The 23,010-nt window shown below is 46.6% G+C and overlaps 2 protein-coding genes across 3 annotated transcripts in view; one reads left to right on the plus strand and one right to left on the minus strand.

Annotated features, from left to right (window-relative positions):
- The window catches only part of ZDHHC16 (zinc finger DHHC-type containing 16), a 150,098-nt gene extending 147,330 nt beyond the window's left edge, over positions 1 to 2,768 (minus strand). For both annotated transcript variants that reach the window (XM_029610165.1, XM_029610163.1), the window contains exon 1: positions 2,718 to 2,768. The gene's annotated coding sequence lies outside the window, so the exon portion shown is untranslated. The remainder of the gene's footprint in view (positions 1 to 2,717) is intronic.
- Positions 2,769 to 2,847: 79 nt separating this feature from the next.
- The window catches only part of PGAM1 (phosphoglycerate mutase 1), a 36,601-nt gene continuing 16,438 nt past the window's right edge, over positions 2,848 to 23,010 (plus strand). Inside the window, exons 1-3 of the mRNA XM_029610166.1 lie at positions 2,848 to 3,162; positions 11,806 to 12,080; positions 16,795 to 16,975. Coding sequence (XP_029466026.1) covers positions 3,024 to 3,162; positions 11,806 to 12,080; positions 16,795 to 16,975 — 595 coding nt within the window. The 5' untranslated portion in view covers positions 2,848 to 3,023. The remainder of the gene's footprint in view (positions 3,163 to 11,805; positions 12,081 to 16,794; positions 16,976 to 23,010) is intronic.

Here is a 23,010-nt window from a genome sequence, read left to right on the forward strand (position 1 = left end):
CGCCTGGCCTACCGAAACGTCACCCCCGAAAGGACTGGGCGTACGACTGCTGCCGGTTGACATTGTGACGAAAGGAAGACACAGACCCCCGAGAAATCCGGGGTCTCCGGCCACCTAGAAAACGCTACCTGGAAGCAAACGAACCTCTCGACTTCGGTCTATCCTCTGGCAAACAATGTACCTTATTCTCACCCAAGGACTGAACCAGGTCCTCCAGCTCCTTGCCAAAAAGCAGCTTGCCCTTGAAAGGCAGAGAGCCCAGTCGAGATTGAGGACACATCTGCCGCCCAGTTGCGTAACCACAAAAGACGTCTGGCAGATACTGCCGACACCACAGATGTGGCTGATGTGCGGAGCAAATCATAAAAGGCATCCGCACTGTAGGCAATCACCGCCTCCAGTCGACCCACCTGGAGAACTTCCTCCTGAGATAACGACTCGTTAGTGAGGAGCTGCTGCACCCATCGCAGATCTGCCCTCAAAGAAAAATTGCTACATATCGCAGCTCGGATCCCGAGCACAGAGACTTCGAAGATCTTCTTAAGTTGAATTTCCAGCTTGCAATCCTGTAGGTCCTTAAGGGCCGTCCCCCCAGTGACAGGGATAAGTGGTCTTCTTTGTGACTGCCGCCACTGAAGCATCAACTTTAGGGACTCGCAAGAGCTCCAAGGCCTCTTCAGGCAGAGGACAGAGCTTATCCATTGCCTTAGCCACCTTAAGGCCCAAGTCTGGAGTGTCCCATTCCTTAAAAAGTAGATCCGTGGCCGAAAAGTGAAAGGATGGAGGACCTCTGGGACCCAGCATGACAGGGTCCGTAGCGCCCAGCCAAGACTCCTCCTGAGGAAGCTGAATGCCCAGCTCCCCCCAAAATGGCAGGAATAAGGGGACCCAGTTCATCCAGTCGAAAAAGATGGACCACCTTTGGGTCATCCCCATCCGCATGGGACCCCCGCAGACCGCTGTTCACCCTCCCCCTGCACCCCCCTCGGGGGCTGGGAAGGCAATTCCCAGTCATCCTGGTCATCCGACTCCATGGAGGAATCTGGATCCGCCAACAGAGTCCTCACATGGAGGGGCCTTTGCCCTGAGGAGGAACCCAGGTCCTTATTGGTCCGCGCCCTCTTCTGCGGTCTGGGCTGGGAGTCCAGGAAGAGAGGCCTCTTTTCACCCGCCTTCCGGGCCTTAAAGGCCTTATGCATGAGGAGAACAAAGTCTGATGAAAAAGACGACTCCGACGAAGAATCATCCGTGACCCCTGCAGGCACCCTTTCCTCCCCATGCCTTCCAAGACCCGTGGGCCTGTCCATCTCAGGGACCCACCACTGTGGAGACAAACTCGGAGGAAGGTCCTCTGACCCGGGGGCGGCCTGCACTGCTGCGGCCGCCAACATTAAACGAGCCAAGATGGCGCCCGCATCCGAGGCCGCCAATCCCAGAGAATCTAAAATGGCGCCCGTTCCCACGCTACGCGGAAACAAGTGGGAAACCACCAAGCGGTAGCTCCCCAAATGCCCCGGTAAGTGTCTGGACCCTGAGGACAACCCTTCCTGGTGCCGCAGAGGCCCCTTCTCCCCCCGAAACACAAGACGCACATAGGCTGTCCCGCGAGAGCCGCAGGCCCTACATGCGGCTTGTCGCGGCATGGCCTCAGGAAAAAAAATACTGCCACCCCCCGAAAACACGGCGAAACGGCGCAAGAACACCCCCACTGCAATCGGCAGGGAAGGGAGAATTGGGCCGCACCAGAAAAGAGAAACCAAAAATGTTTTGGTTTTTTTTAAATCGCTACCTGCCCGATTGCCTACTGGGGGGAGTGAGCCAGGCTCTCCGGTATCACCCCCAGTATGGAAGTAAGCTGGTAAGTGGGTTCTCAACCCGGAATTTCAGCTGCCTCTTAAACTAGGGGACCTCGCAACCCCCTGGGAGGTGGGAGACACTGACCTGCAGGCACACTCTGCGGTTCGTCTCCTGGAAAAACTATCCTTTTTTTTTTTTTAACTACTAAACTAATCCTAAATTTAGCCTAAGCCCTAACTCAGACTGTAGGTTTTGCACCCTAACCATCTGCTGGAGACAGAAGAATACTGCCAGACTGTAGGTAGCACCAGCCTATATAAGGCGGAGTTTTGTTAGTAAACTTCTATCTCCATCTGCTAGAGAGGGGGGGGGGGGGGGGCAAAACCCAGGAGTCTGGACTGATCCGGGTAGGTACAGGGAATGGGGGGCTGATTCAGAGCTAGCTTCTAGACGAGTATTTGGTGGTAGGGTCACCCCAACCTCCCACTTACACCTATGTTTCAATGACTGCAGCTACAGTGGCACGCTCAGGCTTCACATTCCCATTAGTTATGTTAGTTATGTGTATTCCTATAACTATGATATGTATTGATTTTATCATCGTGCGCGCACAAACCGAGTTCTGATTCTCTCCAGGACCTAGGACTCAGAGCAGCTCTTCATCCTGCTGATCTCAGGGGATCTTTTACATTCCAGTCCTTCACCAAAGCCTCAGGTCTTCCATCCACCATCAGCCTCTGTTAACTGCCCCGTTTCTCCCTAGTAGCGTTCAGACAACACTGTACCTACATTTACACCATGGCACTGCACGGTCATGAAATAAAATGTAAAAAAAAACCAAACTACAATAAAGATGCTTGAAATGTGTTACCCCCATCATATGATTTCATCTGAGCCCACAGTTGTTTCTAGTTACAAACCTTGCTCGCTCTCTACAGCCAGCTAAAATCTTCAGTACCTGAAAGAGGAACGACAGCCACAAGGCGCATGCGCGGTATAATTAGTCACCGCGAGACCGGAAACAGCCGTTGGAGGCTGTCCTAGCTTGTGGGCGGTCTCTGACGTTTCCGTGTCGGTGCGCACGTACAGAGTCCTCTCCTTTCCACGGTGTCGGCCAGCGCTGAAGGTGGAAGCAAGGAGAAAGAGCAGTGGTTCATTGTCGGCGACAGTGCCGTGAAAACAAAAACGCGCAACACCGCTTTGCAGTGAGCCTGCACAGTGCAGTCATGGCCGCGTACAAATTGGTGATGATCCGGCACGGCGAGAGCACCTGGAACCAGGAAAACCGATTCTGCGGCTGGTTCGATGCAGACCTGAGTGCCACCGGGAAGCAGGAGGCGGAGAAAGGGGGGGAGGCCCTTCGAGGTACCGGACATGGAGGGGGGTGGGAGGTAACGAAGAATCGGAGCAGTGGTCCCAGCCCGACAGCTCCTAGCAAGGGAGGAATGGGGGAGGGGGTTTGCTTTCGTCCTAATGAGTCTCGTCCTAACTTTGCCCCGCATCAGTTTAGGGGCTGCTCTCCTATCCGCACAACAGAACCTTTTTAGGTTGGGCGCTCCCATAATGCTGACAACTGCTAGCAGAAGTAGAGGCTTAGGATTTCCAGCAAGCGATGGAGCACAGATTATGGAGCACTTCCATGGAGAGATGCATTAGTGGTTGATGTTTCAATGAGTGGCCGTTACCAGGAGATGGTAAATCAGATCAAGGGCAGGTTTTCCTTGAGGGTTTTGGTAGAGATTGCTGAGACTGGACTGCATTATTGGAGGGTGGAATCTGCAGGGGTTGGGTATATTCGAGGCAAGATAGAAACTAATCCTTGATATTGGAGATTAGGAGGCGACTACCTAGTAGAAAGGGTAGGGCATAAATTGTTAAAAATAGGATGGTTTGTTTGTAGGTGGTCCAAGAAACATAATGGAAGAGTGCTCAGTGTGTAAGAAATATATGTAAGTGTAGAATGTGGTTGCCCTTTAAGGTTATGTTTTGTTTTCCATTTTATGGCATGTGTACGAAAGGTGTTAAACAGTTTTCTAAGGTTTCATGAATTTGGATTAGTAGATAGTTTATTTTTAAAACATGTTATTTTATCTCTGAAGAGACTGAAACAATAATTATCACAGTCTAAAAAATAAGGTTCTTGTTCAAATAAGTTTTAAAAAAATCAAGTCAGTAGTCTGAACTGCAATATAAATTGGCTAGTTTTCTTTATTGGAGGATGAACAAAGAAAATGTTTGTGATATGCCATCTGATTTTAAGACCTAATCCTATAGGTACACTATGCTGAGAAGCTTTTCAGATGCAGCCCTCTGCAGGGGAGATAGATGTAAGTGGTTCTTTATTCCCTCCCATTTCCACTGAGAGTGGTGGTCTAGAGAGAGGAAGCCAGAGAGCTTGAACAGTGATCATTTCTTCCTCACCTCTAAGCAAGGATTTCTCCTTGTGACTCATCTCTCTGAATGCTGAGAAACTGAACCATTTCTCCTGGGTGGTTGGGTTAGAGTGTGAAATGCAGCCATTACTAACTGCAGCATTCAGTCCTACTGATGCATGCCAGGACATGATTCCTATCAGTTTATATAATCTTTTTATATTCTGCTTTGGAAGGGGTTCTTTCAGAATCACTTTATAAATCTATAGTATTTATTTTTTATCATTTATATTTTATTGAAAGTCAAATATCAAATATACATTAACAAAACCACTTTACAACATACTTTTGACATTTCTGCCCCCCAATTGCCTCACAAGATGAGATCAAGAAAAAATGAATGAACATGAGATTCCCTCTTCATGAGGATTAATTAACCAAGATCAAAGAAAGCTATCCGATGTTAACATAAAAATATGTACATAATATTCTTAAAATAAGATATGAGCATGTAAACTCCTTTGCAATACTCAGCATAAGACAGTATCAATAACATTATCAAAATCAACAGCGAACATTTTAAACAGATTCCTTCTCTTCCCATATTCTGAAAGGCTTCCAAACTTTCTGAAAAGCCATAACTTGGTGACACTTATAAGCATGAACTGAAACCACTGCTCCACATAAATGATTTCCGCACAGTCCTCCAAGCCACCATCCTAGCCAAGCTTGATTATTGCAATGCTATCTTCCTAGGCCTCCCGAAATACGCCCTACGGCCCCTTCAGATGCTCCAAAACGCAGCAGCACGTATCCTCACCAATGCCCACCGAGGTGATCACATCACCCCAATCCTCAAACACCTACACTGGTTGCCCATCAACACCCGGACCATATACAAATTCCTAACCATCATGCACAAAACTATCTACAACCATGACATGCCCTGGTTCAAAGAACATCTCTAACTCCATACCCCTATCAGATCACAACACTGTGCCACACTACATACTCCCTCCCCTAAAATGACAAAGCTTAAGTCTACCGAAGAATGTGCCCTCTCCATTGCTGGTCCCATCCTTTGGAATAAGATGCCTCCTAGTCTCCACCAGGAGCCTTGTCCAAAAAGATGCAAACAGAACCTAAAGACCTGGCTCTTTAAGCATACCTATACCTAAACCCCCTCTATGCACACGTTCCCTTCTCCCACCTCCTCCCCCTGTAATTTCCTTGTAAGTATCTTGTAAATACTTCCCTCATACTCAGTTAATCAATACTATAACTTGTATCCTGTTGTTACATATTATGTGTTCTTTGTAAAGCTTCTTGCTGTATTAAGTTAACTGTAAACCGAGATGATGTTCCCAATGTATTTCGGTATATAAAGACGCTTAAATAAATAAATTAGCCATTCTGTAAAAAGGTGCACTCGTTTTAGGACTGATTGTAGTGTGGGGACTTCTGGGCATTACCAAAACAGAGCTAGCTCACATCTAGCTGCTATGGAGACTTGTTGGCACAGCCGTTGTTGGTATTTATCTAAATTTGGGTGCGGGACATTTAGCAACACTAACCCAGAATTTGATAGATCCTGAATCCCTAAAACAGATTCCAGGCACTGTAGTATTCACCCCCAAAATAAGGAAACCTTCAGGCACTCCCACCTTACATGGAAGAAGGTACCCTCACACCTGCAGTTTCTCCAGCAATTAGATTGTATCGACGGATAGGTATGGGGTGAGGTACCACCTCAGTAATAGTTTATAACAGTTTTCCTGTAGGGAAGCCGATATGGAACATTTGTAGGCTGTGGCGTAGATTTGATTCCATACCTCTAATGTCAGGGTGGTTCTCAAATCGTGGAAAGGATTTTCTGCCAGTTCCCGTTAGCAATTTATAAATCTTAGAGATGAAGCCCTTCTTCTTTTCCACATCAATGCATACATATTCAAAAAGAGCCTTTCCTAATGCTAAAGAAATATGAACTGGCTTCGTTAACAGGAAATGTCTTAGTTGGGCGTATGCCAGGAAATCTAGTTCCTCAAAGTTATAAGATGTTTGCAGGGTTGCAGTTGATGTTAATACGCCCCCTTCTACAACATGTTCAATGTTACAAACACCGTGTGCCCTCCAGATAAGAAAAGTTTTATTCTGATATTCAGCAGGGAGAAGACAGTTACAGAAGAGGTGAGTCGTTTGAAAGTAAACCCTCTTGCCCAATAACTGTGTTCGCCATCCAGTCCAGACTTTTAGAAGAGTTTGAAGGGCAAAAGGGAGAACTACAGGCAGGCGCCACTTATGTCTCTGTTGCCAGGGCATGGCCATCAGTAACATACTGCCTACCAAATTCTGCTCTAGCCTCACCCATTGGTTAACATAAGTGTGTATGTATATCTGGAATCACTCTTAAGTTGAGCTGTTGCATAATACCAGACGAGATTAGGTACTCCCAAACCTCCCCTTGTCTTGGGTTGGTACTTGAGTGCACGAGAGATTCGTGGAGGGTGCTTTTTCCATATGAGGCTAAAAATCTTTCTTTGCCAGGTTCTAAGGACAGCTGATGATATAAAGACTGGCAGAGTGGTAAAGAAATACAGGAATCTAGGTAGAATATTCATTTTGACGATTGCTATTCGTACCAACCATGAGAAATACTCCCGGTCCCACCTGTGAATATCCTGATCTTACTTTTTTATTAAGGGGAAATAATTTAGTGCAGAAAGATCTCGCACTTTAGGTCCAATCCTTATTCCCAGATATTTTATGGATTCCTTTGCCCATTTGAATGGGAAAAGAGTTTTTAGATGATGAACCTCACTATCAGGCTATATTAAGGATCTCAGACTTGTCGAGGATTTCCCAAAGGCCCTCAATTCTGAGGTAACAGCTTGTAAAGAGGAAGATGGGTGTGAAAGAGTAAATAAAACATGATCTGCAAACAATGACAATTTTAGGTGCAATTCATCCAATTGTATTCCAGAGATATCAGGAGCTGCCTATATACAAGCAGCAAAAGGTTCAAGGAAAATGGCAAACAGGAGTGGGGAAAGTGGGTTCCCTGTCTGGTGCCCTTCTTGAGGGGAAAATAATCACCATAGCCCCATTTACCTTCACCTGCAACTTAGGCTGATGATACAGAGATTGAATCAGGGATAGAAAGGAACGACCAAACCTCATTTTTTCAAGCATTGCAAAAAGAAAAAGCCAATGTACCATATCAAATGCCTTTTCAGCATCTAGAGAAAGTAACACAAATGGAGTCCTTTCCCTGCTAACCCACCAAAGAATGTCAATAGCTTTCCTGATGTCTGCTGCCATGCATTGCAGGATGAATCCTACTTGATTAGAATATACTAGTCCCGGTAATATCCCATTTAATCACCCAGCCAAAACTCCAGCTAAAACGTTTAGTGAAATTGGGCGGTATGAACCGCATGCTGTCGGATGTCTGCCTGGCTTTGCTAAGACTGAAATGCCAGCTATATTGGAGTGTAATGGAAGACTTTCTCCAGCTCTGATGCTATTAAAATAATCCGTTAGTGGATTCACCAGCTCAGGGGCGAATTTCTTATAATAGTTATTGGTGAAACCATCCAAGCCAGGTGATTTATCCGGCTTGAGGGTTTTTATAACTTGCATTACTTCGAGTGGGTTTATTGGGGCATCTAAATATTTTTGCTGGTCTTCTGTTAAAGCAGGTAGAGACACTGATGCCAGGTAGTTGTCAACATCCGTTAATGTAATGGCTGAATCTTTAAAGACATAGAATTCTGTAAAGCATTTTTGTATAGCTGCGGAAACTGTTAAAATATCGCCATTACCATCTTTAATCTTGGCTATTGTATTCTGAGATATGGATGCTTTTTAAGTTTTTGTGCCAGAAACCTGCAGACTCTGTTGTCCCCCTCAAAGTGGTCCAGCTTTGTAACTTCTAATTTATGAGCCACATAGGCTGAGCCTAGTAAAGCCAACTCATGCCGAGCAGCCTGCATCCTTTTAAGTATTCGTGGCGAGAAAGTCTGCATATGCAAGTGGGACAATTCTGCTGTTTTAGCTAATAACTAGCCTGTTTCTCTCTTTTGCGATGAGAAGCATGAGCAATAAAAATTCCCCTCATGCCCGTCTTTGAACATTCCCAGAGGATGCCTGTTGAGGTAGAAGGCGTGGCATTAAGCTTAAAATATTCTTTCAGTTTCTCTGAGATGGCGTGACATAAATTCTCATCCTGCAACAAACTATCATTTAAGCGCCATACTCTTTGCCTCGTGTCCTCATCCCTAAGATTGAAGGTCATCATAATTGGAGCATGGTCAGACCATGTTAGATTGTCAATCTCTACATCCTGTACTCTATTCTGTAACAATTTGTCCACTAAAAAGTAATCTAAACAGCTATAGGAGCCGTGAGGGACTGAGTAGAAGGGGTATGACCTGGATGTAGGAAAGTGTTGACTCCAAATGTCCACGAGTCCCCATTTATATATTAATATGGATAATTCTTTCCTTGCCTTTACATTATAGCAAGCTATATTCCGGGAGGCATCCATCTTAGGGTTTCGTACAAAGTTAAAATCCCCCCCCCCCCCCCCTAAAATCACCGTGCCCTCAGCATGCTATTCTAGACACTTACTTATCCCTTGTAAGAAAATGTGCTGGTCTGAATTGGGGGCATAAATGTTTAAGATGGTGAACATAGTCTATAGTATTTATATATGTGAATTCAGGAACTCAGCTGTTCTTAAGCACGTTGTGTTTGAAGGCCAAATAAAAGCCTGTACTGTTAGCACTGTCTGACTGTGCAGAGTATGCATAAATGCTCTATTTTCACAGTACAGCCTAAGAATAAAAACATATATGTAGATATAAAATTAAGAAATCAATAAATCTTTCTAAAAATTATTTCAAAAACAGGGTTAGAAGCCGTATGTACTTAAAGAATTCCAAGAAGGGCTAAATGTCCCAACTATATACTATAAATTAAATACACCGTGTATTGCGGATTTTTTGTTTCATTTACTGGCCTCATATGTTGGCATAAATATCAATGCATAGCAGAGATTGAGAATGCCGGTATTATCATAGGACCAAAAATGATTTTTTTTGCTTGTGAATTCACCAATACTTTGACATATCATTAGTCATCTCATTCCATTTTGAAATATTAGTAACAAATTATGATAATTGTTACTTAGCTTCTTAGCTGTGTTGTAGGATAGAAACGCTTATAAATCTTGAGTCGAGAGGCTCTAAGTGTCAAACCCGACACGGACCGTGTTTCGGCGGCTGCCTTCTTCATGAGGCCGAATTCTTGTGTCAAGATGTCAGCAGCATTTCTTCCAGCTGGTAATGCGTTTCCTCTACTGCAATACACGGTGTATTTAATTTATAGTATATAGTTGGGTCGTTTAACCATTCTTGATATAAAATTAAGAACATTCCTTTTTTTTTGTGGTTCCCCTAGGATATCATAAGACTTGCCATACTATGTCAGACTGTTTGCAATAGCAGGATGCCTTATACACATCCCAGAGCAAGAAGTCCTGTCTATTGAGCCAGGGGTCCAACTGGGCAACTGCTCAGAAACAAATTGCAGAATTGTATATTTGCATTATACATGTTGTATCAAGATACTTTCCAGCTGGCCTGGTGGCTCAGATGAAAGTGCTCTGCATTGCCTTGCAGTTTGATTCCCAAGTTGGCTCTGGTCAGGGCTTGAGATGCTGTGAAGTCATGGGCATTGCTCTAAGATGCCACTTGGTGACCAGATTCAGGGTCCATGATTGCAGGATTCTGAAAGGAGCCCTGGTGCATGGTTTCAGCTTGTCACTGTAATGACTAGACTAGGTAGGGTTCAAACTGGGGGGGGGGGGGGGGGAGATAAAATATGGGAAAATCCTCCAGGTAGCTGGGAATAAAGGTTCAAGGTGCCAGATTTCAGCTCCGGTTCCTATTGAGCTGGAAGTACAAAAGAAAAAGATACCTTTAATTACAGTTTCATGGTTAGTGACCCATGGCATTACAAAAGGAAGCACACTGGGAAGATTAGATGGGCCTTATGGTCTTTAACAACTCTCATAATCTTCGTTTCTGTGTAAATACTTGCTAAAATCACCCTATTAATAGGGCACACTTCAGATGCAGCTATAAGGAACGCAAGGAGAAAACGTATCATCAGATTACTATGACGTTCTGAACATGAATCCTGCAATCTTTCATTCCAGAAACCCTCGCCCTTCTCATGCATTATCACAAGTGTCCCTGGCCTGCAGATGAGGATATAACAAACCACATTGGGGAATCTGACAGACATAGATGCAGTCATTAATTTTTAAAGCACATTTTTGAAGAGCACAGCAGAGCTGTGACCTCTAGCAACATTCGTGTCTTTCTTGCTCTACAATACTGCCCAGAAAGCCAGTTTCTCTTCCCATCACTGTATTGCTAATCTGGGGCTGTAATCTTGGAGGGAGTGTTCCCTCTGCAACACTCCCACCTAGCAAGAAAGAACACAGCATGGAGAGATCAGGTCTCCAAGTGGAAAAGAATAAAGAAAGAGTAGGAAGCAACAACAATGTATCAGATTCAGAATGTGTAGGAGAGAACAAGTCCCACATTTCCCTCAGCTCATCTTCATAGTAACAAGAATTAAAACACATCAGCCACAATTTCCTGTGACTTCACTTGCTAGAAATGTCCTTGGTTGGGGGAGGCGGGGGGTTTGAGGAGACTGCTCCAAACTAGAATGAAACAGTCCCAGTACCTGCAGTTACAAACAGTAAAGCTCAAGAACATCTTCTTAGCTTAATATCCCAAAAGAAAAACTTGAAAGCTATGTCCACAGAATTTCATCACTGGGAGATGCCAGATTCTCCCTCCTTCCCCCACTACAGTCTTTCATTTAACTTTCCTCACCTCCCTGTCTGCCTTAGTTCAGTGACTCTGGAGTAAAAGAAGTTTGATTTTACACGAAGCAGCTGGGTGACAGGACGCAGGAGACTGCCTGATCCAGAACAGGGTTGTGGTCTGCGTGCTTTGAAAAGGCATTTGCATACGCATGGTTCCCTACAGTAAGGAGAAACCGAATGCTGATGGGCTCATTCGCACAGGGTTTCCTCCATTCTAGGCCGTGTGACCGTACCTAGTGCTCAGATAGAGGGCCATTTTTTCTGCACAGGGATGCCTTGTTACTGATCTCACAGACCTGCTCGAGAAATGGTAAAAAGGCACTGCCAAAAGCAGCACTTGGCAAATCCTGCAGAGCAACTTCAAACCTGAGAGAAATGTGCTGCTGACAGACTTAATGTGGTGATCTTCCGAAAACAGGAGGCCTTTATGCCACTGATTTTGTGATGCTGGGAGAAGGTATTGAAATAAAAATCATCTTTCACAAATGGCTAGAAATTTGAGGGATATGAAAAACTGATTTTGAAGAGCTAGTCAGACTTTGCTAATTGCAGGCACAGTGCTGCTTGAAACTTCTATAATCCTTATCGGCTGCAGTAATTATAAAATGATAAAGAATTTTTATAAAGAAGAGGGAAAGTCACCTTTAACTATAACTCCGGTATGTGCTCGTCTGCTCCGCTACTAGCAGAATAATTAGTTTTCAACTACTTGTGCGTGGACTGTTTCCCCAGATGCTGGCTACAAGTTTGACATCTGCTACACCTCTGTCCTGAAGCGGGCAATATCCACCCTCTGGATTGTGCTGGAGGGCATTGACCAAATGTGGGTGCCTGTTGTGCGAACGTGGCGCCTGAATGAGAGGCACTACGGTGGTCTGACGGGCCTCAACAAGGCTGAGACTGCAGCCAAGCACGGAGAGGAGCAGGTGAAGATCTGGAGGCGCTCATTTGACATTCCCCCACCGCCCATGGACCCCGATCACGCCTACTACGGCGAGATTAGCCAGGTGAGTTGGGAACCCGGTACAGCCTCTCCTCATCCCCAGGAAGTGGGTGACGGCTTTGATGGAGTTCAGTAGAAATTACACTACTTTTATTTCTGATGTAAGCCTTCTCATTGAGTGTTTTATTGTCACTGTCTTCATTTTATACAGTGCTGCTGGTTTTTGCATACTAGGTAGCAAACTCGGCTAATTTAGTCACTAAAGAAAAAGTATTTCCAAAGATTTATTTTCATTGTTTACTTTGCAATTTCTGTATAGTGGCCTCTTAATATCATCCTTTGTCTTCTTTTAATTTTACCTCATTAATGTCCAATAAGCCTCACAAAGGAGCTAATATATATAGTGTGGATTTTTTCCCATTTTGTGCTTATAAAGGGGATCATATTATGCTTAAGGGTACTGTCTCTCCTTGCTTTTCTATTGTCTTTTCTTCTTCCTGTACCCCACATAAGATGGTAAATAATTAAATATCAGAATTTTAAAGTGGTTGTATTGTTTATTAAAAATACTTAAGGGTTATTCACAAGACTTGATAAAACGAATGTAGGATAAATATTGCCATATAGACAAGTGAAATTGGCCCCTGGGAACTGTTTGCTGTAGGTGGGATATTCCATCAGTACTTGAGAGGGCATTGCAGAGTGCGTTTTAGGCATAAGCTCTAGGGTTCATTTCTCTATTTGGAGTGAGAATAAAAGAAAAGCACTTGCATAGTTGTATATGCTTAGTAGGACTATTGAGAGTAGGATGGTTGGTCTGTCTCTCCCTGGCTAAGTACAGTTCCCCCTTTTCTCAATAATGCAATTAAATATGTGCCTTTCTTCATCTTATAGACAAGCCCAGACAAATGGGTTTGTTCCTCCTACTAGCAGATGGAGGCAGAGAGCAAATACTTTCATCCAGTGCTGTCCCTTTGTATAACCTGGTGCAGCAGGGAAGGTGTAGGTAGTCCTCTGTCTCCAGCAGACGGTAGGAAGCCTGGTCCAGCAAGAAGGAGGAAGGGCCACAGAGACAACAACCCAAGCAGTAGGTTAGTTACTCCATGACAGATCAGGGCTGAGTCAGGGGAGCTCCAGAGGGATGATAGTTATCGTAGACTGTTCTTCCTCAGTAGGGTAGTGCTCCTATATTGCCGATTGAGCAGCAAGGCCTCTTTAAAAACAAAACAAAAAAACCAACTCCAGCTTTCAGTTCCAGTGCAACCAAGGAGCCGGTGGCAGTTCAACAGCAGACTCTGCTCTTTTCTTCCTCCCATCCTCAGAGTTCGGGTATGGAGAGTGGGAGGATGTGGGCGGTGTGAGGCCAGATGGGCGGCAAGCATTGCTGGCTCATTCTGTAAAAGCATATGACGAGGAGAAGCTGATGCAGGCCCTATAAGAAGAGGCGAAACGCATAGAGGAGAACTGCCTTGTTGTCCCATTGCTTTGGGCTGCAATGAGGCAGAGGTCCAGACAGCACTCTGTCACAGCATTAGATCTGCTGGAGGCCCATAATTCCCTGGGGCTCAAAAGGTCACAAACCCTGTGGCAACTTCGTAAGGAGCTGTCACCAAAAAAGAAACACCAGATGGAGCTAAGCAGGGGGGCAGTCCTCACAGTACGAGTCCCCTTCTCTAACCAAGAATGATGAGGTCCCCCTGGGAGACTGTTATGAAGAGGAGGAGGGGGAGCTGTAGTCCCAGGTGGAGGATTGCACAGTGAGATTATTTAGGCAACAGGAACTAAGCGCCCTTATCTCAAAGGTCTTGCAGTCATTAAGAATGTCGGAAGACCAGTTTAAAGAGGAAATAACCAAAGGGGATCCGGTACTCATGGGCATTAAGAAACTGGCAAAGGCATTTTCGGTTCACTCTGCATTCTGGACTCTATTTCAGCAGCATGGGTCTTTCCGGAAGCAGTCCTAAAGAGTTTAGGGCTATAGAGAGCTTGTACCCTGTACAACAGAAGGAGAAGCTATTTAGGAAACTGAAGGTGGATGCAGCTGTTTTAGCAGTGGCAAAGAGAACCACAGTTCAAGGTGGAAGGCAGACCGGCTTTAAGGGATCCACTGCATCACAAGATGGAGACTACGATGAAAAGATTTTGTTTTGCAAACTCTGGCATTGCAAGCAGACCAGTCCAGGGCCCATCAGGAAAAGAAAGATGTTCCTTTAGACATATAGGAAGGATATTGAAAGCAAATACCCCCTTTTGTCCCAAGGAGGGAGAAGAACAGAATTAACGATTAAATTCCGTTTTTGTTTGTAATACTGAATCAATCTTTTCTTAAAAAAAAAAAAAAGAAAAATCAAATTAGCCCTGGATATCTGAAGGAAACTAGCACATCCGCTTGGGCAACAGATTACTGATGCCTTCCCAGCTGCATCAAGTTATATCGAGGGGCAGTGTTGGGTCAAAGAATTTTGCCCTCTGTCTCCATCTGCTGTTAGGCAGGACAAACCCATTTGGACTGGTCTGTCAGGACCCAAGGGAAGATCTAATTTCACCATAGGTTCCCCATCTTATTTATCACCCAGGCAGGCATAAGTACATGCAAGCAATGTAGGAAATCAGATATAAGCACATATACTCATGATCACTGATTAACTGTTAGCCATAACCTGTTCATGTCTGGTATCACTTAGGCCTTGGATGATATTTGTCCCACTGTACAACTTGTGCAGCCTTTACTGGCCATGCCCCAATTCATGATATAACAGTTCCCTAGGTACATCATTTCTCAGCATGAAGGTCCCCTGTGACTGGGAAGATTTCTTGATTGTGCAGCCATCTATTGACTTCCGGGTGGCAGCTTTTATGTAACACCTGCCTGTCCCTCTAATAGCAATTGGATCTTGCCCATAGCTATTTATGACCAGGGCTATAAAGCTGATCTGCCATGAGCCTTTATTTGTGGTCCATTTTATATTTCCCTCCTGCCTCCTCCCCATCCCCATTTAAGCCTTTATACCTCCTCTTATTACCCAGTTATCATAATAACAAACCTTATGGCAGAGCTTCCCAAATTTATATCCAGTGTGATCCCATTTTAGCACTTGAAAATCCATACAACCCCCTCAAGGACTTCCCATCTCTTAACCTCCCCTCCAGCGAACCCTGTCTCACTACTTCCATCCTTTCAGCTGATCACCTCTTAACATCCCTCAGCTCTTCATCTCCCCAGCCTATCCTTTTCTCTCTCATTCCTTCCAGCTGTTTTCTATCCTCCCAGTTGATTCTCTGTCAATGTCAAGTCCTTCTTATAACCCCTAACTAATCATTTTGTCATCTCACTCCATTCCCTACTCCATTATTTTCATTCCCCATTTCTTCTCTCTCACATCCAACCCTTCTCTGATATCCCTCAGCTGATCCTCTTACATCCCCCCCCCTACTAATTTTGGCATTCCCATTCTCGCCCACCACAGCCAAACCCTCTCCAGCTGGTCCATCCTCAACCCCCGCCCCCCCCCCCCCCCCCCCCCCACTAGCTGATACAACCCCTCCTGTATTTGATCCCTCCCTTCAAACACCCCTCATGGCAGGATCAGTGGCAACATTTTCATTTGGGCCTTGGGCCAGCAGTGGATGACAACTGGTGAGAAGAGAGGGCAGGCTGAAGACTGAGCAAAAATGTTTTCTTTTGGGTAGGTTCCGCAGTGGAAGTTTCCACTGGCTGTCACACACTTTGCCCTCTCCTTCCTTTCTGGTTGGCCCGATAGTGATTTGCTAGCAGTAAACATGGAAACGATGGTAGAAAAGGACCAAATGGTCCATCCAGTCTGCCCAGTAAGCGTATGGTAGTATCTGCTGCGCCATGTAGGTTACCCATGCTTATCAGTTTCCCACATTGTAAAAGTCAGGGCCCTTTTTGGTTGCTGTTTGAATCCAGTCCCCCATTATGCCTTGCCGTTGAAGCAGAGAGCAGAGTTTGAGTTGCATCAAAGTCTTATTGGTTAATGGTAGTAACCTCCGCACCAACAAGTTAATCCATGCACTCTTTTCTTCATTTCCGTTCTTTAACTTTTAGGGATCCACAGTATTTATCCCGTGCCCTTTATACTGAGTGAGGGTTAGGGCCTGTGATCTAATGCATCTTCATAGCTCTGCATTGGCCTGATCCCTCTTCATGCAGGGCTTCTTCTTTCCAAAGAATCTCCTGTGAGGGTGGGGGCCACTGCCGGGCCTGTGAGTGTGTGCTGGCTTACAGGCCTCGCACTGATTTCCACTATTAATGCTGCTTTTGCTAGCATCTGAAGAGCACTGCTGTTTGAGGCATCCTATTAAAAGGGTTTTGTGACCCCATTTGGGGTCAGGACCCACAGTTTTGGAAGCCCTGCCTTATGAGGCCACAAAAAGTACCCATCTTTGAAGCCAGGCACATGTGCATCTTGGATCCCATCCATTGATGTTGCTACTGTTAAGTAATCATAGCATGATGTTTTCTTTACAGATTGCACATTGCAGCCAAAATTGAAAAGTTCTGCAGAATCTACCATCTCTCTGCTGTAGAAAACCAGAAGTTTTGTCTGTGAGATCTCTCACTATGTCTCAGAACTCTTCTGACGTTAGGAGCATCTCATCATGGTTCCCTCTTCCTCACACTTATTCCAGTGGGCTTGTGTTTTCCTCCCAGCCCCACTGGATATCGTTGTTGTTCAACAAGCTATTCAGTGGGTCTGCCTGTCCTTGTTGTAATCTTTCTGGTAATTTTGAACTTTTCTTTTTTTTTTTTTAAGGACCGTCGCTATGCAGATCTGACAGAGGACCAGCTGCCAAGCTGTGAGAGCCTGAAGGACACCATTGCTCGAGCTCTCCCCTTTTGGAATGAGAAGATTGTTCCTCAGATCAAAGAAGGAAAAAGAGTTCTGATCGTAGCTCATGGCAATAGTCTACGAGGGATTGTCAAGCACTTGGAGTGTGGGTAGTGCCAACATTTGTGAGCATTTGGTTCTTATTTAAAACAGAAATGTTTTTCCTTCAAAAACCAGAGCAGTGAAGGAGATAAAGCTTTTCTCTCACACTGTCATCCCATTTTGACTCTCAGACTGAATTATTTTTCCTGTACATACCCAGATCAGACCAGACCAGTGGGGTTATGCACTCCCACCAGCAGATGGAGTCAGAGCAAAGCTTCGAGGCACTAGTATCCCAAGTGTGCCACCTACAGCTCATCAGTATTTCTCTTACTCCAGCAGATTGTGGTCGTGTATACCTGCAGCTCTGTGTGAGATGGATTTTTATTGCTCCATAAAGTGCTAGGTTCAGTGTCTGGGCCATCTCTCAGGTAGAGCCAGGCAAACCCCTGGCGGTGCTAGCCCGTGTGGTTCTGGGTCCCCTGATAGCCAGGGGACTGGCTCCCTCAGCATCCCAAAGGCTCCCCCTTAGTGAATGCAGTACAGGGAAGTAGCCCCTTTGGGGATTTTTTTTCTATTATTCTTAGCTTAGGCTTTATTTTTTTTTCTGTTACTAGAAATTAAAGTTTTTCTGTAAAAACAAAAAAAAAAACGAAACAGCTCCAAGTTCTCTTTTCACTGCGGCTTCCGGGGTAAATCAGTCTACCCGGTGGTGCAGAGCCAGGCAGACCCCTGAAGAGGAGGGGAGAATGCTTCAGCCCTGGTAAGAACCTCCGAGGACATTTTTAGGCTCCCTGTCTTATTTTTACCGCCAGCTCCAGAGATATTTTTACCACGGTGGCCATTTTGTTTTTTCTTTTTCAACCTCCCACGTGGCTCCTCGGTGTTCCTGGGGCCGATTTTCACGGCATTTTTGGTGGGAGTCAACAGGGCTGGGTGGCAGCACATGTATTTTTCCGGGGGGAGGGGGCATTATATGCCCCTTTTTGCAGGAGGAACATGGCAGAAACTCCTCTGGTGGAACCCTGTAAGGTTTACAGGGTATATTCAGCTTATTTAGACCCCCTGTCACTGTGCACTAGGTGGGGAAGGGGCCTCAGACATAAGAGGACCAAACCTAAAAAGTCTATACGCAGGTCATGCTCGGCGGCTGGGTCTAACAGAAGAAGCCCAACCCCCAATGCGTACCCTGTGGAAAAGGTCTCCCAGGATGACCCTCCCCCGCTTTCCCCCACTGTGTGGACTCTGAAACCGGAGGAATAGAGCGACACGGACAATGATTCTAGCAGTGACGAGACGGGACCGGGGGGATTTACACCGGAATTTGTGCTGCTCATGCATGAAGTATTTCTGGCTTGAAAGCTCGCGAAGCGCAGAACCCAGGATGGGAGTGTGGAAGTTCCCAAGCGTCCCCAACTGCAAACTGACAGTCCGTCCCAGGCAACTTTGGCTCAGATCTAGCAGGTGCAGTCGACCAGCAGGGGAACGACTCCACTCCGTCCCGAGGGACATCGCTGCAGATCAGGATGAGGTTCCTCCAGACTTAGATACGGGCGACGACGATCAGGATCTGGTAGAACAGGATGACCCCCACGTAGTCCAGCTGTTTGAGGGAGGAATTGCGCCCCCTTATTCTCCAGGTGCTTGAGGAATTGGGGGTGAGTCCCTCGCTGGAAGATTCCGACAGTGAGGGAGTGAACCCAGTCCTGGACAGTCTCTGGGGTCTGCCTAGTGCTTTTCCCATCCCGAAGAAGATTCAAAAGCTCATCAGCCGGGAGTGGGAATCCCCGGAGATGGGGCTTAAGGTCGGCCGGGCGAATCAAAAACTCTACCCGCTAATGGAGGAACATTTAGAACGTCTCAGTGTCCCTAATGTGAATGCGGCTGTATCAGCGGTGACCAAGAAAGACGACCATTCCAGTGGCAGGAGCGGCTGCTCTCAGAGATGTGCAGGACCGCAAGCTGGAGCTGCATCTGAAGCAGGTGTTCGAGGTCTCCTCCTTAGGACTTCGGGCGGCAGTGTGTGTCAGCATGATGCAAAGAGCGTGTTTATGTTGGATTCAAAAGCCGCAGGACCCATCGTCTTCTGGGACTTTGTCAGCTTCTCAGGCGGCTTGTCTGGAGGCAGCGGTAGCATATGTGGCGGATGCGATATGACTTGGTGCGTTCGGTGGCCCGGACTATGGTCTCCTCGGTGGCGGCTTGGCAACTCCTATGGCTCCGCAATTGGGCAGCGGATGCTTCCTCCAAATCACAACTGTGCAGTCTGCCTTTTTGAGGGAAGTTGCTGTTGGAGAGGATTTGGATCAGCTGATGAAATCTCTGGGGGATTCCAAGGGCAATAAACTGCCCGAAGATAGAAAGCCCTACAGGAAATCATTCGGTTCTCTATCCTGTTTTCGGGATTTCCGAAAAAGCAGGTCGGGGAGGAGCAGACCATTTCCCATATACAGTCCTTTCATGGCTCCAGTGGTCCTGCCAGAGGTGGTTTCGGTCAGGGAACAGGAACCGGGAAGCCTGCCCAATGAAATCTGGCCTGCCCACTCCTAGGACAGGATGATCGGGGGCAGGTTGTTCCAATTTTACAAGGAGTAAGCCAGGATCACCTCCGATCGCTGGGTGTTGGAGGTGGAAAAGAATGTTACGCCTTAGAATTTTCTCAGCCCCTCATGCCGGCCTTTGTGGAATCACGATGCATTTCCCGCAACAAGCGAGCCGCGGTAGAAGACACTCTACAAAGATTGCTGGCCCTGAAGACGATTGTCTTCGTGCCGTCCGAGGAACGGGGGAGGGGACGGTACTCCATTTATTTCATGGTTCCCAAAAAGGAGGGCACTTTCCGACCCATTGTGGACCTACAGAACGTGAATTGCTGCTAGAAGGTGCCCCGTTTTCGAATCGAAACACTTCGGAACAGTCATCGCAGTGGTTTAAAAAGGAGAGTTCCTCGCCTCCTTGGATCTCACCAAGGCTTATCTACACATCCCGATTCGCAGCGCTCACCAGAGATTCCTATGATTCAAGATCCTGGGTCAACATTTTCAGTTCCGGGCGCTGCCATTCGGACTGGCGACTGACCCGTGCACCTTTACCAAGGTGATGGTCGAGGTGGCAGCGACCCTCCGGAAGGAAGGGATAATGGTCCATCCTTAGCTCGACGATTGGCTGATTTCAGCCAAGTCGGAAGAGGAAGGCGAGTGAATGGTTTTTCTTGTGATCCACTGTCTCCAGTCCCTAGGCTGGGTAATCAACGAAACGAAAAGTCATCTGACTCCGTCAGTAGAGTATTTGGGAGCTCGTTTCGACACCCTCCAGGGCAGCATGTTTCTGACAAACGACATGATGTACAAATTGCAGTAACAAGTGCGTCTCTTGTTACAGCTTCCAATCCCGAGTGTGAGATTACCTACAAGTTCTGGGGTTCATGGCTTCGACATTGGAATTGGTGCCTTGGGCCTTCGCTCACCTGAAACCGTTGCAGAGAGATGATCTGTCGCGGTGGGACCCAGTGCCTGAGCAATACCAGTTGCCCCTGCCTTTGTTGCAGCGAATCAGTTCCAGCCTGCAACTTACAGAAGGGGGTGCCCCTCAAAGTCCCAGATTGGGTGATTATGACCATGGATGCGAGCCTTCAAGGCTGGGGAGCAGTGTGCCTCGATCATGCAATGCAGGGAACCTGGTCCTTACCCGAACGGTCGTGGTCTATCAATCGCCTAGAGACAAGGGCAGTCCGCAAATCATTGTTGGCATTCCAGTCCCTGGGGCAGGGGAGAATGGTTCGAATTTTCTCGGACAGTGGCATATCTCAATCACTAGGGAGGAACCAGGAGTCCGGCCATGGCACAGGAAGCACACCTCCTCTTCGCTTGAGCCAAGCTTCATCTGGAAGGCATTGCAGCCTCTCACATGGCAGGTGTGGACAACGTGCAGGCGGACTTCCTCAGTCATCAACAGCTGGATCCCAGGGAGTGGGAACTATCCCGGGAGGGTTGGAATCACATTTGTGCCCGATAGGGAGTTCCCCAACTGGACCTCATGGTGACCCGTGTCAACGCCAAGACAGACCGGTTCTTCAGCTGAAAGAAGGAAATTGGGGTGGTAGGAGTAGACGCCCTAGACTGCAAGCGGCCAACCAGAATCCTCCTGTATGCCTTTTCTCTATGGCCCCTGATTGGGCATGTTCTCTGGTGCATAGAGGACCATCCCGGTTCAGTAATTCTGGTGGCACCGGAGTGGCTGCGGCGGCCATGGTTTGCGGACCTGGTACGGTTGGCAAAAGACGGCCCGCTATGCCTAGCTCATCTGCCGAACCTCCTGTGACAAGGGCCCATTTTTTCGGATCAGGAGGATCACTTCTCTCTCGCAGCCTGGTGTTTGAGAGGCGGCGGTTACGGATGAATGGTTATTCGGAACAGGTGATTTCCACCCTGCATCAGTTCAGGCGGCCCTCAACGTCTATGGCATATTCTCGAGTTTGGAAAGTGTTTGACGTCTGCTGTGACCAGCAGGGTGTAGTGCCGTTATCGGTGACTATTCCTCAAGTCTTGGGGTTTTTGCAGCAGGGATTATCTAAAGGTTTGGCTTATAGTTCCCTGCATGTTCAGGTTTCAGCCCTGGGATGTCTCTTAGGGCGGGTAAGTGGCAGGCCTCTAGCAGCCACTCGGACATTGTCCGTTTCCTGAAAGGGGTGAAGGATCTTCGTCCTCCTCTTTGTAAGTTATGCCCGGAGTGGAATCTCAATCTGGTGTTGAGGGTGCTTCGTGATCACGCTTCCTTAAAGGACCTCACCTTGAAGACTGTGTTCTTGGTGGCCATCTGTTCCGCGAGGTGTATTTCAGAATTGCAGGCTCTTTCCTGTAGGGATCCCTTCCTTTGCATTTCGGCTGATAGGATATCCCTGCGCACGGTCCCTTTTTGACGAAAGTGGTGTCTGCCTTTCATGTTAATCAGTCCGTGGAGTTGGATGCCCTGATTGGGCTCTGTTAGATGTCCGCTGGATTCTCCTTCGGTATTTGAAGGTCACTAACTCTTTTCGAAAATCGGATCACCTTTTTGTGCTCTTTGGAGGTCCAAAGAAGGGTGAAAAGGCATCTAAGGCATCCTTGGCTTGCTGGCTGAAGGAAACAATTTTCTTGGCCTACATCGGGAAGGGTCACCCCGTCCCAACTGGTTTGAAAGCTCACTCGACGAGAGTGCAAGCAGCTTCTTGGGCGGAGTGTCAGTTGTTGTCGCCTGAGGAGATTTGTAGAGCCGCAGTCTGGTCTTCCCTCCATACCTTCACAAGGCATTATCGTCTGTATGTCAGGGATCCGAACCAAGCGCTTTTTGGGAAGAGCATCTTGCAAGCCGATCTTTTGGGTTCCCGCCCAGTGTAATGTTTCTTTGATACATCCCACTGGTCTGGACTGATATGGGTATGTTCAGGAAAGGAAAATTGGTTCTTACCTGCTAATTTTCGTTCCTGTAATACCACAGATCAGTCCAGGATCCCGCCCAGGTGTTACTGCCGAAAGAATGATTTACCTTAGCTGCTGTACATAGGGAATCTATCAGAATGATTCTATAATATTTTGGTTTTTCTTATGAACTGTGGTTCAAATCTGATTTTCAGGTATTTGAGTCGTTTGTTTCGGACCCTTGAGGGAGTTTTTTCCTGTTCGCCCTTGTTTTGGGAATTAGATGTTTTATTGTCAGTTATACTTTGCTTGGGTATCGATAAATAGTGATGAGCTGCAGGTGGCACACTTGGGATACCAATGCCTCGAAGCTTTGCTCTCTGACTCCATCTGCTGGTGGGAGTGCTTAACCCCACTGGTCTGGACTGATCTTTGGTAGTACAGGAACGAAAATTAGCAGGTAAGAACCAATTTTCCTATATTCTTCCAACAGGATCTAGTTTTACTTATTTTTTTATTTCTATAGAGGGTACAGAACTCATCATTAGCTGGCCACCAATATGAACTGGACTTCCCAGTTTGGGTTGGGGGGGAGGGGGGGAGGGAGACCCTCTCCAGCAATGCAGCTGGTTTACTGATCGGCACCCATCTTGCATGTGGCATCTGATGGCCCAGAGTATGACTGTCCACAGCTTTGGCTCTT

This window comes from Rhinatrema bivittatum, chromosome 7 (assembly GCF_901001135.1).
Source record: "Rhinatrema bivittatum chromosome 7, aRhiBiv1.1, whole genome shotgun sequence".
Taxonomy (NCBI): domain Eukaryota; kingdom Metazoa; phylum Chordata; class Amphibia; order Gymnophiona; family Rhinatrematidae; genus Rhinatrema; species Rhinatrema bivittatum.